This window comes from Lytechinus variegatus, chromosome 1, assembly GCF_018143015.1.
Source record: "Lytechinus variegatus isolate NC3 chromosome 1, Lvar_3.0, whole genome shotgun sequence".
Taxonomy (NCBI): domain Eukaryota; kingdom Metazoa; phylum Echinodermata; class Echinoidea; order Temnopleuroida; family Toxopneustidae; genus Lytechinus; species Lytechinus variegatus.
The window spans coordinates 11,360,995-11,374,904 of NC_054740.1; the positions used below are offsets into that span (position 1 = coordinate 11,360,995).

General features: G+C 35.2%; 1 protein-coding gene across 1 annotated transcript; it reads right to left on the reverse strand.

The window, feature by feature from the left end:
- Positions 1-526: 526 nt before the first annotated feature.
- Positions 527-13,910, reverse strand: LOC121429334 (glutaredoxin-C3-like). Its single transcript, XM_041626351.1, has 3 exons — positions 13,805-13,910; positions 3,933-4,089; positions 527-1,367 (listed from the first exon to the last, which is right to left on the reverse strand). Exons 1-3 carry the CDS (start codon positions 13,825-13,827, stop codon positions 1,197-1,199), a joined length of 351 nt encoding a protein of 116 aa, XP_041482285.1. The 5' UTR covers positions 13,828-13,910; the 3' UTR covers positions 527-1,196.

The following is a 13,910-nucleotide window of genomic DNA, read 5'->3' on the forward strand; positions in this document are numbered from 1 at the left end:
TAATAAAAACTAATAATTGGGTAAAAAATTTGCTCAATTGGATAATAATTGCCCAGATTATATGTATATTTTTACCAAGATACATTACCCAACACAGTGGACACTATTTTGCTCAACACCTTGAGTTTCATTATGCATGTTTTAAAAACTTTGATTATTACTTTTATTCACATGATGATGAATTAGTTCATTAATCGATGCAATATATTCAATCAATAATTATAAAAATTGTGATCCAGTGGTTTGTTCCCTTGTCTGTTGATTATGAGATTTAAGGTCAGTGATTCAAAGCCCTTCCTAATGTATTTTTGAAGACATTTCTCCAGATCAAACATAGTTAACCCATGCTAAACAAAAGCAAATTCAATCAATTTTAGAATGATCACAATCCAGATACAACAGTTTATTCACATAGCTCTTGCTCACACTTCTGTTTTAAGTTTATTGGTTCAAACCACTACTGCATTGTCAAAGGCCCTCTCGGTTGACCATGGTTCATCAATGAAATGCATGTACTTTTGATCAATTTTAGAATAATCATGGTCTCATGATTCATTCATTTGCTTCTTGATCTCAAACAGCAAGGTTAGAGGTTCATATCTCTCCCTAATTATAATTTGCCCCTCTCCCGACTCAGTGGGTCAGTCAGTGAGTTACCGGTATGATGAAGCTTTAAATGTACCCTCAATAGTGAAATCACATTATAATGACAACATCTATAAAGGTCTTGTTGCATCACTGAATCAAGTGTTTTCTTTGGTAAATCATCCATCACATCACATTTAAGACAAAATATGTGGTCTTTGTCAACAAATAATTCATTAATGATTAAACATCGGAATCGGAATATTTTCACCCAATGTCTAATGGATGTAGTTGGTTGGTTTTAAGGCCGCTCTCATTCAAAATTTAATATATGTGCCAATACAGGGACAAGCTGGTCCCTGTATAAAGCCTATGTGATTACAAAATTCAGTAGTCAAGGGCTTAAATTGGTGATGTATAAATAATAGAATACAACAAAGCCTGAGAAAGTCAACGCTTCTACCTTGCTTTAAGAAGAACCCTGTAATAAAATTGGTGGAACTGAGATAATGGCAGAGACTGTGTTGGGTGTGTGAAATGAAGAAAGGAAAAAGTCATTTGAAACTAAACTTTTGTTTAAATATCTTGTTGACATTTTCTGCTTATCTGTGTTATCTGTCTGCAGAGCTACCATTACCGTTCAGTAGACCCTTTTCCCTGAGAAGCTTCTGTAATTGCCCTTCTTCCATCATCCTTTGTAGGTCTGTTCCTCCCCCGAGGTAGTCCTGGTCCAGGAACACACTAGGAACAGTCCTAACACCTGTCAAGTCTTTCAGAACATCCTTGGTGGAAAGAGTCAATGAAAAATAAAAATAAATATTATATTAAAGTGTGAAGACTTTGGTATTATGGTCAATAATGTCATTGATATTAAATTTGTGTCATCTAACATTCAAATCTTAGAAAGTGTGGGGCACCTGGAGCTGTTGAATCCCTTCCCATCCCCTGTTAATCTATGATATTTGTTATATTTTTGATATATAATGCCCGCTCTTGAATAATTTTTGTTTTCACTTTTGTGAAAAAGCAAGACACCTGAGCACCTACCTTAAAAATTTAGTTACTGAGAATAAAAAAAATACAGAAAGAAATAATATCCAGATATTTTCAGCCAATCCCTTGCTCGAAAAGTGTTTTTTTTTTTCCATAAAAAAGGGAAATACGGATTTGATAGGGCAACCATTCCAAAATATCAAGTAGATTGCAGAATTTTAAAATGCAACACATTTTTGCTTTAAGCTAAGATAACACTGGAACCGAATCAGCTGCAAATTCATCCAAATACACATATCTGGGTGGTTTGGAGAGTATTCCGTTCTCCCTCCATAAATGCAGGAAAATTTAGGAAGATTTGAATCCACTGAAACCATCAGAATCAGGCCACATTTGGGCAGAATCGGTCCAAATTTATTCGGGAGAATTCTGTTTTGGTGTTACAGTAACCCTAGCTTTTCATGCATGTATATCCTCAATTTTCAGGTCATACATAGTGAAATAAATAGTAATAAGCACTACGGGATGACAAAATGTTAAAAAATAAAGTAATGACAATCAATCGAGACTCATGTTTTTGGTTAAGTACTTTATTGCATTGTCATTCAATCAAATATGAATATATAACATTTTCTTTTCTTGGTCATGAACCCATCCCCCCCCCCCCATCATCTGTAGGTCAGTAAAAGCATAAAAGCAAATATTTTTTTCATTTGAAAATATATATACATGTAAATAAAAAACAAAAGTATACATTCATCATTATTCCTTTTCAACTTGTTTTCATAGAATTTAGGGTTGTTCTTTTTTTTATATCTAAAATCAAGATGGTAAGAATCAACATGTCTTTGCAAAAGTCAACTACAAGAGTTATCTATAGATGGCGCAATTCAATTGCTGTCTCCAGAGCCTTTAATAACGTAATATAGGTTTGAGTTTCAGTTTAAAAAATGTACATGTATGTAAAAATGTACTGCTCTCAATATTAAATCCAACTAAAGTCAATTGACACTTTTTTTAAAGTGACCTTGTCTGTAACAATTCTTCACTGCATGCTTTTAAAGAGGAAGTTCAACCTGTTAATTAATTGGTTTTACTAATAATAAAAGCGGAAAAAATAGAGAACAATAATTGGTGCAGGTGTGATGAAAATACATAAAAGAATTAAAATAATTCTTAAGTTCTTAAGCTTTTGTGACATCACACATTTTTAAAGATAAAACATCTAGTCCTAAACTACCTACATCTGGCCAGCATAATGCAATACTCTGAGCTGAGTGGTCATGTAATATAGGCCTACTTGAATAATAAATTCACCATTCAGTACATTTCATATCACAATAATCATGTTACCAAGTAGCAAAGCACGTACTTTAAAAAAAAAACATTCTAGTTTCTCTGTATGAATAAAATTCTAGACTTATTTATTCTGTGCATTATTGATGATTATTTCAAAATGTATATTTGTTAACACTAGTCAATGAGAAACAACACTAAGTGTTGGTCACTTCATTCCCCTGTTTGCTTTGAGATTCACCCAAACTGGCTTTGGCTATTTGGCTACCCCATCTCAATTTTTTGTTTAAATCATGACCACGAAAGAAAGGAGAAAGAAAAAGAAATGGACAGGAAAAAAGATGAAATACAGTATAATTTTCTGGAAATACGGTATAATTTTCTGAAAATCATGATAAGAATATACATATCACAAAATAAATTTTATTTAAACAAGAAGGTCCAAACTTTTCGCTCACCACATCTGGTCCTCTTAACATTTTTTGCTTATTTCACCACTGGTCCACTACCAACATCATCTAGTTTAACTGCTTAAAAAATGTTCATTTTGTATACAAAAACCTTTGGACTCTGTGTGGTTCAGTGTGGGGGAAAAAGCGGTGATTTTGATGTCAATAATCCTTCCATACTTATGTTGTGAATCAGCCATCCTTTATGTGTAGGAATGGCAGTGTATTAGTTGGAGAGCATGGTAGATTACTGCTTGGATTAGAGTTGTTCTGGTTGTGGTTGAGTAGGGGATTTTTTTCAAACACAAAAGTCACATCCTGTCATTAACTGATCCACCAGTCCAGCATCTTGCCAAACAGAAGTGCAGTTATGCAGTGTCCCCTATTCAAGCTGGAAATCTGTCTATTGCTCCTAGCTGCTTCACATCATCTCCTTCTCTCAATAACCCCCCCCCCCCACACTACTACTTTCTTCTTACTACACCACACATACCCCACAGATTTCTGTATGCCAAATGAACAAATTTTAATCAGTTAAACCACTTAAAGTTGATACAGTGTGAGATGAACCTTCCCAACCATTTTCAAAGTTAACACTATCTGCCTCACCTGGATATCTTGTTCATCTGTCCTTTCTTCAATCTCCAAGACCTTTACCTTAGTAGCACCAGCCTCTTGTAGGACAGACTTTGCCATCAGGCAGAATGGACAGTAGCTCTTGGAGAAAAGCATGATTCGGTGACTTTTGATAAGCCCTTGGACTAGGCTGTGGATAAAAATAAGACGTTGTGGACCATTAAATAAAATTTATTAAACAGGAACGGACCTAAGTCCATGACAATTAACTTGAGTACACTGTAGATCAAGGAAAGAAAATATGCCTAAATGGTTTCCCTGCTCTCACAGATTTGCTACTCATAGTGAATGTCTCATTCCCATGCAGCTGACTATTTGAACTCCTTGCAGGGATGCCATAAATTAATAGGCGACTCACGACTGTGCAGCATGTATCAAAACAAGAGTCCAAGAAGGCTACTTAAAACGATTTCTTATACAGGTAGACCCCCTCTGGTCAGTGGCGTACCTAGGATTTTCCACAGGGGGGGCAAAACCGGTTGGAAAATTTGACAAGCAAAAAAAAAAAAGGTCTTCAATCAAAACGGTGTTCAATCGTACCAGGAAAAAAATTTGACAAGCGAAAAAAAAAAAAAGGTCTTCAAGCTCATCAGGGGGGGCAAAATAGGTTTTTAAGCTCGTCAGGGGGGACAGGGATTATGTCTTTTGCATGGGTTGTTACTCGTCAGGGGGGGGCAAACTGCCCCCCCCTCCTCCGTAGGTACGCTAGTGCCTCTGGTACATTATGCACATATATTATTTTCACCAATCAGGAATTCAGAATAGTTGCATGCAGAAAAAGAAACCTTGCAAAATGTTTGACCAAGGTCATAAATGAACACTTGCCGGTGACTGGGTAACACAATGTCTTTTAGAACACCTTTCATTGATACATGTATTTTAGAGACACCTTCATTGGCGACGGAATTTTAGGAGGGGACAAATTATTTTGACAAGCAAAAAAAAAAGGTCTTCAACAACAAATTTAGGGGGGATCTCCCCCCCTCCTCAAATTTTTTTTGGGACACATCCCCCCCGCTGCTTCCGCCGCCTATGGACACCTTTCATTGATATTTCAATGAGAGACCCTCATCCGCCCAAAAAATTGATTTAACTAAGTAATTTTGACATTGTATTAGTTCAATATTCTTGGTTTTTATAGAATACTTAGTTAATTTTGCAATTTTGCAAATTATGCTTTAAATGTTGCTTGTTGATGCAAAAATAGGGTTTGCATGGAGTAAACAAAATCAATGTGTCTGATTGTATGAGACAAAAAAGGAAAATATGAGAGGCAGCCCGGGGGGGGGGCACTTCCTTTGATGAGTGGATACCATGCGTGACCATGGGGTCACGAAAAGCACCCTAAACACTTATTTTCCACAGGGTTGGCGATTTTTTTGATTTTTTTTTAAAAATCAAAAAAATCGGATTTATTTGATTTAAATCAGATTTTTTTTATTTAAATCAGATTTTTTTGATTTTTTTAAAGTTCCTTCGAAAAAAAGGGTAATTATCCCCCCCCCCCCTTACTCTTAGAATGACATCAATATTGATGTTATACATTTCACCCCTAATATTGTTCTTAACCACATATTTTGTAATTAAAATCCAGTAAAAATGGACAATTAAAAATAAATTTGAGGAATCATGTATCTGAACTTAATTCTATCATACATAGGCCTATGAAGGAATATTCCATAGGGAATTCCCAGTGAGTAGAGAAAATTCCCCTCTGGGATTTTTCATTCAAATATTTTAAAAATCTAAGAGAAAAAATCCCTTATCAAAACTGCCAACAAACCCTTTGCCAATTACTAGTATTCATGTATATTGTAAGAGAAATAATTCAAATCAATTATTTTTTTCAATTAGTCACAGCTTTACAATAGTCAAAGAGAGACTACAACTGTATATGTTTAGGATCTTTTTGATAAAAAGCTCTTCTCTTGCTACAGATATCTTGCAAAACTCTCAGTTTTGGAGAACAATATAGGAGATAGCTTAGTCAAAGGGTGACTATACTACATTTTGTTACTGTGATTTTTTTTTACATTAATCTACAATTTTCATTCCCATATTCTCTACAAAAAAAATCTGTTTGATCCATGAAGTATGAAAAAGAATCTACTTACTTTTAACTTAAAGGATAAAAACTACATAAAATAAAATTACAACATATGTAGTACAAAAAGAAGTATTTTATTTTAAATGAGACACAGCTTACAACTGCCAATGACAGTAACTGAAGTACCTGCATCTTAACATTAAAATGCAGTGTTAATTGTTTATTCTGAGTTTTGCAAATTGTTGTTATAGAGCTCTTTCCATTATTACATGCAGATACAAAACTTCCATTATTTGTAGCACTGAACATAAAATGGGCTGCAGTGACTTAAAGTGATTGGTTAACATTGGTGTGACTTTTAAAAAATCTGAGCTAGAACGTCACACTTGTCACCTGTGTCTGTGATATGTTACATAAATGAAGCCCAGAAAAAATTGCGTTCGAAAATGATTATTTAGTGCTTCAATAATTAAAATATAAAGTGACCGGAAACACCATCTTAATTTCATCCCTTACACTTATGTGTACTATTTAAGTGTCTATAAGACGCCTATTTACAAAATCGGGGTTTGCCCCTGAGTTTTAGCTTTTCATTCTAAATAATGGTTGTTTTCAGGGTTTATTAGTTCTAATACATGCACTTGTACACATGTTTCATCTTGGTTTGAGAATTTTTTAAATCGGCTGCTCAAAAAGTTAAATAATACCTTTAAAAGGTTTATAAGAGAAAGCTTATGACTGTACTACATTATGTTAATGTGATTTTTATAATTATGTTATTTAAAACATCAAATGTATGATAAATGTAACAATACGAAATAAGAGGCATGTTAAATATGTTGATTACATGCAGGTATCATTTTTTTTTATTTTACATGACAGAAGTAGTTATGTGTAGGCGAAGGATCAAACTGAAAACTTTATGTTAAGAAAGAAATTGACTAATAATAACCGACAAAGAATGTAAAATTTCAGAAGAAAAACTCGACATAATTTACAAAAAATGAGTACGTATTGACAACATACATCTGTAGTTTTTAAGGAATTACCTGATTTTATTAATTTGATTTTAATTTGTTTTAAGTAGATATGAAGACTTTGTTGATCTTTTATTGATATAAAGTTAATTCAAAGTTTTTCAGTTGACTTGAAGAATTAAAACTGCATTAAACAAATACTTTGTCCATGATTTGTACATGTTTCAATGGAAGTGATTTAAATCAATGATTTTTTTAAAAAAATCATGGTGATTTAATTAAATCGCAATTTAAATCATGATTTAAATCAACGTGATTTAAATCCGCCAACCCTGATTTTCCATATTCTGAAAATGCACCCCTTAACAAATATTGATATGTGAAACCATACCCTTTAAGGCAACAAAACGATACTCTTGCCAAGTATTCCCTTATTGACCCCCTAAACATGTACAGTGATATTTTTATTCTTATGTCACGGACGTCGGTTTTACATTTACCTATATACAGCACTGCTTTTAGTATTTTAGTACAGCCCCACCTCCTACATCTCGCACAAATCATACCCTAAACACTTAGTGTTGACTATTGTGGCAAAAAATACATCCTTTGTATATTTTAGTCTTCACTTTTTATACCATTGCAAATTTGACCCTAAACACCTTGCTTTTCTATCGAAAAAAGATACCCTTTTCTCATTATTTTAGTGTTTTTCACTATCCACTCTCTAATGATAGTGCCCCCCCCCCCCGGAGGCTGCGCGTGAAAAATAGAATTTGTTTATTTCATTTGTGAGATACTGTATAACGCAAAAAATACAAATGTGTTTAGAATTAGAGGATAAACATATAGGTCTACCTTTGCATGAAAATTAACCGAAGACATACAACTCAGATATGAAAATTGCTGCTAACATGTCAAGTGGGTAGGCCTATTGCATTGCTTTGGGAAAGTTTGGCTTTGCAATAATAAAACATACATGTGTCACTCATGTGTAGTAAATGTGTGAAATCAATCCTTGAAGTTGATGGAAAAAGAAAATACAAATTACAAATACAATTAGACTTCGAAAAAGAATTGCAGGGGCAAGATTCCAGGAGACATCTTCTTTTGATCTGAATTTGAAGTTCTGGCATGCTTCGCATACCGCCCCCTTTAAGTAAACATTAAATCTTGGCTACGCGGCCGCGGTAACCTGGGGCCGATTGCACGAAAGGGTCTTTCCAAGGACCGTCTTTCGTGTCGCTCATCTTTTATGATACGCTATAAGTTGGGTGTTTCTGAAATTTATGATAAAGAATGAGATTCGTTAGCTTGCTTTTAAATCAAATTTTATACAATTTCATGATATATTACATCATTTTATAAACAAATATTTTGTTTAATTGAACGGACAAATTGAATATGTTTGCAGATGATTTATTTAAAATGCGTTTCACATGGCGGATCATAAAAGATGGGCGACACGAAAGACGGACCTTGCAAAGACCCTTTCGTGCAATCGGCCCCTGAGGACCAACGTTAGGACCACCCATGGGTTCAAAGCATCTCACGTGCGAAGGAATATCAGTCGTATGCACGCGACACACACAACACAGTTAAAGTTTGCTGGGCTTTTGCCCACATTAAATTTCCCTTAAAATTTTATATATCACATTCTGCTATGACACTTACCGAATCATTTAGATCTTTCCGTGACTTCTCCTTGAAGTTTCTTTTAAAAAACATGTATATTTTCTTGATCTTTAGTGAAGATTTTACGGAGATGAAATCTGCTCAGCGCGGATATCAATTTTCGCCTAAAGAGGGCGCGCGATTTATATTCATATCAAAGACACGACAAGGGAAAGACTAGGCACCTACACTACTTCTACACGCAAATCGACGCAAGGCATTACGCGAAGTCCTTGAAGTGTCCAATCTTTTCATTGTATAGACTTTGGGATACCGTATACGTATTATTGACGTTCGTTAAGGCTTCTGGTTTCTTTCCAGGCACGTATATTATTTTCTTTTTTTTTATTAGTCATCTTTTTAATTTCATTGCAAATAAGTGTTATCACCAATATTAATCTTTAATTATGTTTTTGAAGGTATTTCATTCATTGATGCCCATAATTAGTAAATTAATTATAAGGATTGCGCATTCAAAGAATTCAGATACAGTTATAAAATTACCAAGGAGCTAAATCAAGGTTGTGAAATTATTAGCGCCACCAACAGGCTTCCTTGTATTTCCGTGGAAGAGACAAGCGAAGTCACTTTCGAGGCCGATCGAGGTTAAGCGAAATTTGCTTTTTTTATGATTATGATTTGTTGCCCCCATTGCTACTTACCGGCAAGAGCCCCGGTGCATAGCAATAAGGAGTTTCGTCAAATATTACTTCAGCAATGAAGCGATGTTTGCCGACTACTTCGAAATCCAGGGTCAAACACGGTCTATTGTACGAGGTTAGTACATACTAACAATGTGTGAGTGCGTTAGGACTGGCGTTGTCTATAGGTCATTTTCAAACGTGAGTGACACGACAATCGGAGAGGTTTAAGGGCTCATATCTTCAAACTTAAAGGTTATGAATCAATCATGACTACTATATTTTATACAATGTAGGACTGGCATGGACCACTACGAGTTTGATTTGAATTCAACAATTCATTTAGCTAGTAGATATGATTAAAAAACGGTGCGTGAGTGACACGACAAATTTTGGACATGGGTTTCTGACCACTAACACATATGGTTGGATTCGTGCCCAAGTAGTTGTCATGGAGTACTGTGAGTACCAGTAAATGGACATAAATAGTGTACCTATCTAACACATATAGTCAAAATCAATCAAACCTCTAGTCTAATGGAAAATGGTACCCTCCTATAGGTATGTGACAAAAAAAATGAAAATCCTCAAATCTCAATGAATTTGGTATCATTTGAAAGCCCTTAAAAAGACCTTTCAAATGATACCAAGAACTCAAATTTTCATCAAGAAATTATAAAGTTATTCCAGTTTAAGTCGCGCATATTTATCCAAATTTGTGGTCATTGTCTTAATGTAAAGTCAATGGAGTGCATAACCAATTTTTGTGACCATTTTGTGACCATTTTGAACCCAAGTCTTCAACGGGCTCTAACTTCTTTGTTTTTGAGCCCTTTGAAGTAATTTAGGTATCAATGGAAAGGTGAAAGAAAACTCAATTGATGTGTAATCATTTCACTTGGTAATTTTTCTTCTTATTATGTGTAAAATAATTTCTTTTAATTAATTCTAATTAATTATGCAAATTACAATTACTTGCCTCTTTTTTTGCCAAATGAAGGTGATAATGAGAGATAATTTGTATATAATTTAGTTGGCATCAAAACAGCATCATGTAGATAATTTCCTAAATGAATTTGTTTAAAGTATTGTTTTTGTAATTTCTAATGTATTTCTTTGTTTTTCTGATATAAATTACAATTAGCTCTTTTTCAACTTTAGTATTGTGTACATGTATGTATGGGGTCTTTTTTTTACAAATGAAAAATATCATTCCTTTTGTACATGTACTTTGTATGGTATAAAAATACAAGTGTGCTTTTCTGATGTATTTGATTGTTTCACCAATTCTTCATGTATTTTATTGTTTCAACAATTTGTTTATAGATGGATAATGTAGCTTTCATTTTGGAGACCGTGGGCATTCGATTACAATTTTTTTTAGGAAGGATGAGCAGCAGAGTCTGTGGGTGTAAAGATGTAGCATTGCATGTAATTCAAGTATCAAGAAGGAAACATAAAAATTAAGCTTTAATATATGCATTTCTTGGATATGTATGATTACAACAAAGGCCATGTTCGAGCACTCCTTTTTTAATGAAAAATAAGTTCATATTCTAGCGTGAAATCACTGCACATAAATAAAGCTCTGAACAGCACCAAAAACAGGCATCAAAGCCCCAACACTCAAAACAAGAGAACAAAAGTGACACAAAAACTTATACAAATCCCATCCCCATTTCAACTTATGAACACAACCCTCCCCCCCTGCACCCTTCTTGAAAAAAAAAATAATAATCATAATAAAATAGAAAAAAATGAATAACATAGAAAAAAAATAGACAATAGAGCCATGTGGAAGTGAAATATTTCCTCTGAGAGTGAAAAATTAAACAACAAATTTTTTGCATTTTAATCATGGGCGGAAATTGGCCCCAAAGGTAGGGGGACGCTGGCATCGGCGGAAATAAGCCAACAGTTTTAGGGGGGACCACCAAATTATTTTGATAATAAAAAAAATACACCAAAGGTTATCAACCAAAAATTATAGGGGGACGCAGAAAACTAAATTTGACAAGCAAAAAAAAGAAAAGAAAAAAAAAAGGTTATCAAAAAAAAAAAATTGAGGTGGGGGGGATCGTCCCCCACCTCAAATTAAGGGCGGGGGGGTACACTTCCCCCAGCTTTCGCCGCCTATGGATGCTGGCAACTCTGACAAGTTAAAAAAAGTTTATCCCCAAACTGTTGTAAGGTCATTTTCACCCCAAAAAGTTTGACCAAAAAAGAAAAAAAAATGTATTATTGTTACATGTCCCCCTATTATTTTGGGTAGGGGGACGTGTCCCCCTGGGATTTCCACCCATGAATTTAATTTTAGAAAAGTCAACATTGATATTCCACTGTCAAAAGCAAATCCAGTTTCCAAATGAAACGATAATCAACCACCTAGACTCTTGAGTCACATAACCTTGGGATGATAAAATCTTTCTGTGACAAATGTATGTATTAAAATCAATATCAGAATAATTATCTACGGTATAATGACAGAGATTTCCCAAAAAAGGCACAACATAATCATCAAGTAAGCAATTTACGATCTAGTTCAATCCAGCATGAACGACTCACTATCGACCGCTCCCATCACCCTGCCAACCGTAGGCGCATCGGGCAGCTCGACTGCCGAGAGACCGGCTGTGACAAGGGTAGCATCGCCCTGCCAACCGCAGGCGCATCGGGCAGCTCGACTGCCGAGAGACCGGCTGTGACAAGGGTAGCTGGCATCTCTTATATCTGGACTGCGCAACGTCAGAATCGCGTAAGTTTGGATTTTTTGATAATTCAAATATATTTCCAGTCAAATTGTATACCTAATCGGATTCTTGTTTTACTTACCATAAAAAAATTTCGAACATTTACGCGTCCAAAAATTTGATGAACTTTCAAGCTCCGATATCCACACTTTAGAGGCGAGTATCCACATTGAAACTTATATGTACAGAAAGAGCACATCGTCAGCTGTCTGTTAAAAGGCACGAGATTGCACCTACTATGTGCGCATGCGCATTAAACCCCATTTTCAATGAGCCGCCCAGACAGAGGCGATGCCACTCGTAGCAAAACCCGCGCGAAAACCGTGCCACCAAAACCAGCGCTCGCGATGCCCCGTATTCGCACATAGCTACCTCCTATATATATACCGTGACGCACCCATGGGTTCATATCGTCTCGCGAGTGAAGGATTATCAGTCATACGCACGCGACACACCACTACACTTCGAAAATACAGTGGGCTTTTGCCCACATAAAATATTATGTTTTAATAAACATTCCACATCCTGCTATGACACTTACTGAATCATTTAGATCCTTCCGTGACTTCTCCTTGAAGTTTCTTTCTAAAAATATTTATATTTTCTTGATCTTTAGTGAAGATTTTACGGAGATAGAAATCAGTCAGTGTTGATATCAATTTTCTCCTGAAGAGGGCGCACGATTTATATTCATATCAAAGACACGACAAGGGAAAGAATAGGCACCTACACTATTTTACACGCATATCGACGCAAGGCATTACGCAAAGTCCGTGAAGTGTCCAATCTTTTCATTGTATAGACTTTGGTACACCGTATACGTATTATTGACGTTCGTCAAAGCTTGTACTGGTGGTTTCTTTCCAGGCACGTATATTATTTTCATTTTTTTTTTATCAGTCATCTTTTTAAATTAATGCAAATGAGTGTTATCATCACCAATAATAATCATTAATTATGTTTTTTGAAGGCATTTCATTAATTGGTGCCCATAATTAGTAAATTAATCATGAGGATTGCGCATTCAAAGAATTTAGATACAGTTATAAAATTACCGAGGAGCTGAATCAACGTTGTGAAATTATTAGCGCCACCAACGGGCTTCCTTGTATTTCCGTGGAAGAGACAAGCGAAGTCACTTTCGAGGCCGAGGTAAGCAAAATGTGCTTTTTTTTATCGGATTATTATTTTATTATTATTTATATTAAACAAACTCTTGCTACTTACCGGCAAGAGCCCCGGTGCGTAGCGAGAAGGAGCTTCGGCAAATATTACTTCAGCAATGAAGCGATGTTTGCCGACTACTTCGAAATCCAGGGTCAAACACGGTCTATTGTACGAGGTTAGTACATACTAACCTCGTACAATGTGTGAGTGACCGTGACGCGACATCCAAAACGTGACACGACAAGTGCAAAAATACAACATTTATCTCAACATTGAAAGTATTTTTTGCATGATGTAGAAGAGTAAAATACCATTAACCTAAAAACAAGCTTAATTACATAATAAAGTATAGTTACACTGAACGAGAGCCGAACGTGGTGCGACGACAAACACAATAATTAATGGGTGGGACACACACTACAGTTTACTATAATTTTAGGACTACCAACGTTTCCTAGAGCTTTACAAACAATTACCAAGCCTGTCTCTAGAGCCTCGTAAGAAATTTCATAATTCCACTAAATAATTCACGGCATGATTAGTCGAAATTATTAAAATAACCATAATAAAATCTTTTGACAATAATTACCATTTCACACTGGAGGCTGCCATTTTGTCCAGATTCTGTTCGTATAAAATCGGCCTTCCAAAACTCGGCAGGAGAGGTGGTCTCGCACGATTTCCTAAGAACTTTT

Bases quoted from the DNA above. Each gene is read 5' to 3' on its own strand.
- LOC121429334 (XM_041626351.1), bottom strand. From the start codon at position 13,827: ATGGCAGCCTCCAGTGTGAAATG. The intron at 4,090-13,804 runs GTAATTATTGTC...TTTTATCCACAG, and splicing joins GCAGCCTCCAGTGTGAAATG to CCTAGTCCAAGGGCTTATCA. The intron at 1,368-3,932 runs GTGAGGCAGATA...CTTTCCACCAAG, and splicing joins CAGATGAACAAGATATCCAG to GATGTTCTGAAAGACTTGAC.